The sequence below is a fragment of the Diadema setosum genome, chromosome 7, assembly GCF_964275005.1.
Source record: "Diadema setosum chromosome 7, eeDiaSeto1, whole genome shotgun sequence".
Taxonomy (NCBI): domain Eukaryota; kingdom Metazoa; phylum Echinodermata; class Echinoidea; order Diadematoida; family Diadematidae; genus Diadema; species Diadema setosum.
This window is the reverse complement of record NC_092691.1, coordinates 28,526,131-28,535,221: the sequence shown is the minus strand read 5'-3', so window position 1 is coordinate 28,535,221 and position 9,091 is coordinate 28,526,131. Positions and strand designations below refer to the sequence as shown.

General features: G+C 37.6%; 1 protein-coding gene across 1 annotated transcript; it reads right to left on the bottom strand.

Moving 5' to 3' along the window:
* Nucleotides 1-1,680: 1,680 nt before the first annotated feature.
* On the bottom strand, nucleotides 1,681-8,430 carry LOC140231165 (geranylgeranyl transferase type-1 subunit beta-like). Its single transcript, XM_072311312.1, has 8 exons — nucleotides 8,312-8,430; nucleotides 7,318-7,448; nucleotides 6,136-6,203; nucleotides 5,737-5,891; nucleotides 4,801-4,933; nucleotides 3,891-3,936; nucleotides 3,171-3,355; nucleotides 1,681-2,475 (listed from the first exon to the last, which is right to left on the bottom strand). Exons 1-8 carry the CDS (start codon nucleotides 8,428-8,430, stop codon nucleotides 2,206-2,208), a joined length of 1,107 nt encoding a protein of 368 aa, XP_072167413.1. The 3' UTR covers nucleotides 1,681-2,205.
* Nucleotides 8,431-9,091: the final 661 nt, after the last annotated feature.

Here is a 9,091-nt window from a genome sequence, read left to right as displayed (position 1 = left end):
ATGCACCACTGAAAGGGGCACCATTCATATACTGTATTGTATATATATTTTAAAAAAATGCAGGTAATTTTGTAGTACCTTGTGATACTTTTTCAAGTACAAGTTTGAGCCATTTTCAAACTAAATGCATTTTGAACAACGCAAACATGAAATATGCACATACAATAGTGAACTCAATGCATTTTGAACAACTCAAACATGAATGTTTGCGAATTGACATTGCAACCAGTCGGACACTAGATAAGTTTCAATTTGAAACTAAATAAATAAATCAAGTTTAAATCTACTTGTCATCAATGAATCATAATATTGATCACAAAGGCAGGCTATATAAGCAGATTAGTGAGATAAAGATTTCATCACCCAACAACTGTACACCAAGTATTTTGTATGTCTATAATGTGACATTAATCACAAAATGCATTTAGCTAGTCATGCAAAATTCTGTCAATTGCTTTGTAAGACTTCTGTATACCCTGCTAGAGATTATTCTACATGCATTGTCTGACAAGATGGAAGGTCGTATTTTGCAATTTCAAAGTTGCCAAATTGTGAGTCCGAAAAAATATGTGCCAAATAAAAGGCGAGTGGTGAAGGCAATGATATTGTGACATTGATAATTTGCTATTATATGTGCATCCCATGTGACTTGTGTGGAGATTTAATCAAATCTTTTCATACATGCCATTCATATTATCACTATCTCTTTTCTGATTTTCATACACTGTACACCATCTTTAAAGGTACATCCTTTGTATACTCTTTCATATAAAATCAACTTGAAAATGGCATGGATTTGTACTTTCAGCAATATTGCATAGCCTGACTGAGGGATAGGGGTTAGAGAAGAGGTAGAAGGGGGAAGGAAAGTAACCTTGGGATGACCATTGTATATTTTGGAAGGAGGCACAAATAACAGGAAATACATATTGATGGAGGAAGAACAGTGATAAAGCTAGCAAATAGTACAATTCACTTGCTTTTAATTTTTACAAGTTACAATTTAGGCTACATAAACAAACCTAGAGTTAAAGATAATGACAAAAAATTAAAACCAGGGAGGAAATATACAAAAAGAAAAAAATTCTACGGAAAATGAATATTTCAAATACTTTTCCATTTACGATTCACAAATGAAGATTTCTATAAATAATTAATTAGCACCTAAAAAGTGATATAAAAGGAAATTATATGTGAATCATAACATGCTATTGCATAATCACATGGTAGTTTGATTTTTGATAAAAAGAAAAAATTAAGATTTTTTTTCTCTGCTTTGATCATGTTGACTGCCATTTAACAAATTGACTGCAAGAAAATTGATTTGTACATGGTAAGTTACTATATATCTAAATTGTCTTTTGTTTTAGGTGAGAATCCTATCAGATTTGTAGCTTATCTGCTGTAAGCAGCTACCCAAGCATCGCAGGCAATACTGCAGCCACTGGGTCACTTCTTCCTTTGACTATTAGGAAGCTTTAGATTCGCGGCACGGATGTTTGAAATGACGAATGCATTGGACGTTCTCCTTTCTCCCTGCGTTGTGCTGAAAACTAACTTTAGATTACGACACAACCTATTTTATAAAAAAATAAAATGGTGCCCTATTATTATCGGTACATCAAGTAGCTCTCTGCATCGTGAATTGAGCGGATGGAAAAATAGCCTAGAACAGCGGCAGAATGCGCAGTGAAAACTTAGACAACGCAAGCTATAGATCGAGTTTGATAAGCGATTCTGCGCATGCTTAGAACAGGTGGTTTTCCATCTGAACATCCCTGTGGCAAAAATCTAAAGCTCCCTATTGTTCTAAGAAGCGCAACTATGGAACAAAGGGAATATGATACTGTAGTAATAATAATGTAATAATATGAACTGTCATTCATGTATTCATCGTTTTGAATAATTTGTTTTCAATATATTGACAACTTCAAGCCTTTTGTTTATGTTGCTCACAAGACTGACAGCTACTCAGCTGAGGAACAGACAGTAATAATCACAACTTGAAGCACACCAACCTGAAGATGGAATGATGAGTGGTTTTTTGAAGAACAGTTAAAGAGATCAAGATGACTGGCCAGTACCCAAAATCAACAATGCAATCCTACAGGACTACAGAGCACAACAAACATATTTGTATAAAATAAATCAACTAGTTGTTATTATTTTCTCTCTGTACAAGACATCACTGCATCTGAGCCGGCCTCATCTTTTGTGCGCGTCGTCACCACTTTTCCACTTATTGTGTATACTATGGAGGTGGTCTGCTGCTCGCTGGGTGATGTTGAGGGCTGGATGGATCGGGAGCAGCCCCTCCTCACCCATCATGGAGAGGCCGCAGAGGCCCAGGTATCCGTGAAGAGCGTCTGGGTGGTAGTCCGGCCACTTGGCGAAGCCGCCCATCGATGTATCCTCGGTTGAGAGGACATAGTTTCTGTTCCACCTAAAGTCTATCATGTCGAAGATCCCTAGTAGCTGCCAATGACAAGAGAGTTCACAGGATTATTGATTTTGGGCATGGTGCTTCCGTCACTGCAAGCAAAGCATGCTATCAAGACATGCAGAGAAAAGTCTGTGGCACTATGCCATTCAATTTCAAAACTATCAGTTGCACGCATATAGTGAGCTATTAGATCTTTATTCACAGTTGCAAGAAATGTCCCACCCATTCATATCCATATATCCAAAGAGCTGTTATGGTTCAAGATGACATCATTCTTTTCATGGCTATTTCCTGAACAGAAGTTAACCAATCAACCCTGAATGAAAGCTACTATGAATCAAAGCAGTCACACTACAGTAACGAATTGGTTAAATTTTAAGTGCAACAGAATTAAAGAAATCCAATGAAAATTGAATATTGGGATTGAGGAAAGACAAACATGAATGACCACAGTAATTTATCTATTAATTACAAATTAAGTATCTAAAGACTGCTGTCTTTAAACACTACTAACATCTTATGCAGAACTGTTGCTGAGAGCACTGACAGAGTTTTAAAAAAATCATTAGATTGACTTTGGAATGATAAAGATAGTGCATTTTATATCCCTCACAAATCAAAGATAGTGCATTATAATGCATATGTAAAGCCCTGAGAATGTTTCACAAATGCTCAAAATGAAACCTAGTGTATGAGGTAAAATGTTTGCTGCCCTCGAGTGGCTCACCTTCAACGTGGATCCCACCCAGAAGGAGTAGCAAGTGTCTGTCTTCTTGTTGGGGCGTCCGTTGAACCCTGACTGCTGGCGGAAGAGGCACCACCTCTTGAGCCCTTCCAGCTGCCTCTCTGTGAAGGCAGTCTCCAGCCGCCCCATGAGCACCAGCGAGGCTATTGCACAAAATGTGGTTCCACCTGGCGAGAAAGAGTTGGGGCAGAGAGACCAGCTTTGCAAGATCAGTTCATCAAAAGAGGGGCTAACGTGGATCAATCGCATAAAGTGAAATGTTTGCTTCCCTTGGACAGGGTTGACCTAGCTCAGAATCTCCCACCTATACCTGAGTATTAAAAGACTTATTGCTGTACAAAGCTCCTTAAACATAGAATACAATACATGTATCTATGATTATGAACAGAAGACAGTACTTCAATTCAACAGAAAACACAAAGTCGCTTTAATATATCCTGAATGAGGATTGATAATGTAGAACGCTTCATAATTTGTTTAAGCACATAATCATGCTTACAAATACACAGTCATTCAATTTTATATTGTCTTTGATCAATGGAATTTCATATTCTCTGGTGTTTTTTTTAATTTTCCCCTTGACTATGTTTTGAAGATTTGTTAACTTGTTGTGTGCATACATACATGCAAGCAGTAATATCTGTTCTTTTGCTTGCTTGCTTGCTTGCTTAATAGGTGGGTGTTTCTCACTTTCTTACTTACCATGACCTTCTTGCCCTGGTCCTTGTCCAATCCCATAATCATGAGTCTGAGATTAAAAAACAAAAAACAAAAACAAGGAAACAAACAAATAATCAAGCAAACAGACAAACAGACAACAAACATACAGTATGACGCTGATCTTCATATGGAAAAAAAAAAACAAATGCAAATGAACTAGCTCCTGAGCAGCATCATATATAATATAGCTCATCATAACGAGTGCTATATGTGTCAACAGTCCTCTGAATTGCAACTGATCGACAAATTGCCCTACATCGGCGTGAATAAGCACTGAATTGATCAGTGTTATAGTAGTAGCCATGATAAAGAAAAATCATGGGTGTACATACTCGAGCAGGATTACCCATGATTTTTCTTTATCATGGCTATTACTAAAACACTGATCAATTAAGTGCTTATTCACGTCGATGTAGGGCAATTTGTCGATCAGTTGCAATGAAAACATCTCGACAGAAGACTTTCATGAATTTGAATAGTCCTCTTAATATTGTCTTTGCTTTCTAATTTTGACATTGAACACTGAAAATAACATTTTCTTTTTTCATCCAAGGAACAATTTAAAATCTCCAAACATGCTGTGAAAAAAAAATTTGGATAGATTTTGTTCCATTATGCAAGGGTCAGAGTAGACAATACACAATACCAGGGTACTTGGTACTAAGGTAGGGTCTTTTGTTTGTTCTATTTTCCCGACCTATAAAACTGACATAATATTTTGTGACTGTCAGTTTGCATTTCAATTCATGACCACCATACACAATTCAACAGTAGATGAAATAGTAAGAAAGATGTGAAGATTTGACAGTCGCATGGGACTGTAAGAATCACTCTTCACTCTCTTGATACAAGCGATGTGTGTTTGCTACAATCAACTGCACAGTAGACTCACCAGTGAGTTCTGGATGAAAGCGATGGCCTTGTCCTGGTTGATTCCCGACCAGTCTTGCAGCATGTAGCTGATGCAGCAGGCGCAGAAGACAAAGCGCATATCGTTTTCACTGCCATTCTCCAGTGCAGAGAAACTGGGGACGAAGATGATATCGGTAGCATTTTAATAGGTTGACACGTTATTCGTTTGCCTAGCACACTAGTTACAAATTATCTCGACATCAGCCGAAAAGTCAAGAGATCTCTAGTTCCACTCAGTATATCTTTTGAAAATATTCTGTCATAGCTTGTCAATCCTGGGACTTACGAAGAACAATGCATGACATCCATCCTTTTATCAATGACATATGAATATCTAAAACAAGCAAACAATGAATGACACTGAATGACAATGTAAGCTGCAATTACTCAAATGAACTGAAAGAAGTCAGGTTTAGCTAGTACATACTGTGACTATTAGTGAGTGGGTTATGAGGCAGGCACATGCGTCACTGTGATGTCACTTTCGTGCAATTCTGGAATTGTTTTGCACACACACATAAAACACACACACACACACTTAATACATTTTACAACTTGTATTACTCGACTCTGATACAATGGCATGTAGGACATGGAAAATCTGACACATTATAGTCAGAGTCAAACGCAAAACAAAATGAAAATGAAACTGAGCAATATTACAAAGGAAGCATGAAGAGCAGTTCTTCATTACATCAAAGCCATTTCTAAGGGTTTTGAGTAGACCCATGGAGATCTATGGCATGATTTATCAACATTCAAACAATCACAAATAATAGTCTCATTCGCTAAACTTTCCACAACCTGTTATCCTTGCTTTTTCTGTGTTCATTCTTTCTTCTTTTAATTGGTCTTTGCAACTCTCCTTTTCTCTAAACCCAGTTATACCACGGACGGGGTGTGGTCACAATTCTACCTTCCATCCTCCAGCTGTAGAGCTCGCAGGCCTGCTGTGATGGCTGGGATGTTGACTCTTGACAAGTCATCACCGAGAATGATAAGGGAAGCCAGCCCTGTGTAGGTCATTGCCACATGACCCAGGTCATATGGATGAAAGACTGATGTTTCATCCTGTCAAGACAACAATAAGAATTAGCAATATGCAAATTAATTTGTTGTTAAAGCACATGTACGAACAGATCTACCTGTCATAAAGAATAGTAACATTTTGATTAAACTTTCTTCTTCTCTTTTTTTCTCAGTCACAAATATTGTACATTCTCATCATTAGTAAACTATTACAATGCAGACATACAGATGAAAATAAAGATTAAAACCATGCTGGCTTCATACACATTACTTCATATTTACTTACCTGAGAGGGATTGTATTTAATTCCAATGGTTGAAGAACCCCTGAAGCCACATCGTGATAAAGACTCCTCTGTTGATCAAATCAAAAGGATTACATGACTGATGATTAAGTTTTTCAGATGCTAAAAGAGAACAAGAGATTAAAATTTCCTGCTAAAGCTGCCACAGCTATCATGGAAAAATGAATTTTGCTCTAAGGCTTTTTGAAAGAAACAATACTCTGATTGAAATGGAATACTTGTCTTCACTGATACAACACAATATCTACACCTAAATATGCCTGGCATCAAAACGAATTGTGACAGCTTGGAAAATGTGAAAATTGCAAAATCTACTATGCATGTATAGTACACCACTGTATCATAAAATTGAGAATATGGCAACTGCCTTGTATCCGTCCCAAGTAAACAAACAACACAAACATACAAGGGACACAATATTGCAGTTATCAAAAAGTAATATTGATGGTTGTGTTTGAGTTATACAAAGGTGTGGATCCTCTGTACATTTGCCACATTGTTAAATGATGAAAGTTGATAAATTCAGTGCATTGATTACACACAAAAACACTGCACCAACACTGTTGTTTGTACTAATTAACTACGATAACACAATGTCATGCAATTCCAAGTGTGCTTGAGAATTCAAATAAAACTTCAAGTATCAAAAATAAACCTAATTTTGTTGTATCACTTTGAAGAAAAAAAAAACAAAAAACTTGTATGAGTCTCTACAGATCAACATTTTCAAAGTGTTTAAAGGTAGAAAAATCATGTGATGAAAATCAAAGAAACATAAAATTGAAAGTAGGCCCTGTTCTCTTGTATAAAATCCTAAGAACAGAAACAATTTATTTCCACAGGTGTGTGAGAGGAGTGAGTACTTGTCAACATCACAACTAGTCGTCAAAATGACACAGTTTGATTCAGCCTCAGCTTGTTTCTTTGAAGGATGTCTGGCTTCACTCCTCCCCTCAACATTTTCAGACAATTTGCTCAGCTTAGAAACAGCCACAGAGAAGGACTCCAAATCCCTTAGCGGTTTTGAATTGCAATTTGCGATGGCTTTTAAATCCTTTACTTCTGGTGATACTAAAGAGAAAACCAAGATGCAACAACAAAAAGAAGAAGGGTGAGTCACAAAGTGACTCAATACGAAAGTCTTGTAGTTAACATGCAACTTGCCTGAGTTGGCAGTGTCAGGTAGAACCTGCAGGGAGTAGATCCAATTAATGATTTCCTGTTTCTCTGCCTCAACGATATCAAGGGAGCCGAGGATGTCGAGACCCGATAGTGCAAAGAATGCGACTGTCAATCTGAGAACATGAACACATTGTTCATTTGAGTTTTGAAGGTGGAAACAAGACTTACTGAAAACTTTCGTTAATGTAATAAAGGAAAAGGACTCTGCAACTGCGAGGAAACTCTGCTTTAAAGATCTCCTGGCTGAGATATATTTATGAGAGTTTGATTGAACTACTAGTGCAACATCTTGCACCATGCATCCCTGGACCAGAAAAATGTAAATATTCCTACATGAATATATAGCTGGTGCAATCTGCAGTCAAACAGAATCTTTATTAAGCAAATAAGCAAGCCACTACTACAAGCTGGAACTGTGTGACAGTAACAAATATTATTAGACAGAAAAAATTTGTCTGTCCAGCTCCCAGGCAGAAGAGTCTTTTATCATTTTTTGACTTTATCGGCTCTACTCCGTAGGGGATCCGTGAGGCCAGACACAGTCCCCGCGGAACATACCCCCGACAACTAGATACAGACTGATCTTTTGGTCAACACAATAAGATCTAACTGTTATATAAAAGGCGCCTATATAAAAATATATTTCCCACTGAAAATACACAAATTCATTTAGGTAACGTTAGAGTCTAAATTATAATATCAATAGGGTCTATGTGGATATTTCATTTGGCCGGATCATTTTAGTATTTTTAAATTGCAACGATTTCTTTGTAGAAAATATAATCTCAAGAGCTGTCATAGAAAGTTTCTACCTTCATTAATCTGAAATATGATAAAACCCTTGCACTGCACTATGTTGCGAATATGAAAAGCCAAGCAAGTAATACTCGCTGTAGCTCCGCATCCAACCACACACATATTTCAGCACACGGGACTAGCACACACATGAAGATGACATTGAAAGTCTGTTTTCTACCTGCTCGTATCCAAAGACGAATAACTGCACGGTAAAACTTGAAGACATCTTTGGAAAAATTTAACGTGACGCTTGCTTGCTATTACAGCATCGCTGTAATCCTCAACAGCTTCGTCCATTTTCACTCCCAACACAAAACAACACAGGCCTGTGCTAGCAACAACAGGAGATGAACATTTAGAATAGAGACCGCCGCCTCTTTATCTTGCATCTCGTATTTATCTGCACACGATAAACCTAAACTGCTGCAACTCTCGGGCCGCCGAGAAGCACCGCACCGGTGTGATGTGCAGCTAGCCAGCTGCGCGAGCACAGCAGCCGCCGCGGTGTTTCGTTACGGTGCGGTGGGAACATCAACTGAACATTGAAAGAACAAAGTACAGTAATGGATACCTGGCACTAGTATAGATAGCGCAAGACTGGTAGACCCGCATAAATACGAGTAAAACTAAAAACCAGAAACACATCAATCAGCGTTGTGAAAAAACACAAAGAAAATAAAAAAAGAAAAGCACAAACCTAGGCGTGGCCCGTGGTATGTAATTAAACCACTAGTATTATATAGGGCTTCACAGAGGTATGTACAACTTCCGTGTAAACATGAGAGCCACTGAATGGCCTCATTGGCTCATTTATAAAAATCTATAGATTAATGAATGGGCAATGGGGTCTATATAATAATATTAGCACATACAGAGCCTATCTCAATAATAAACATGTATCTCGTATATACGTACATATCCGTCCATCAATATAATTGGCCTGTATAGATAGATAGAG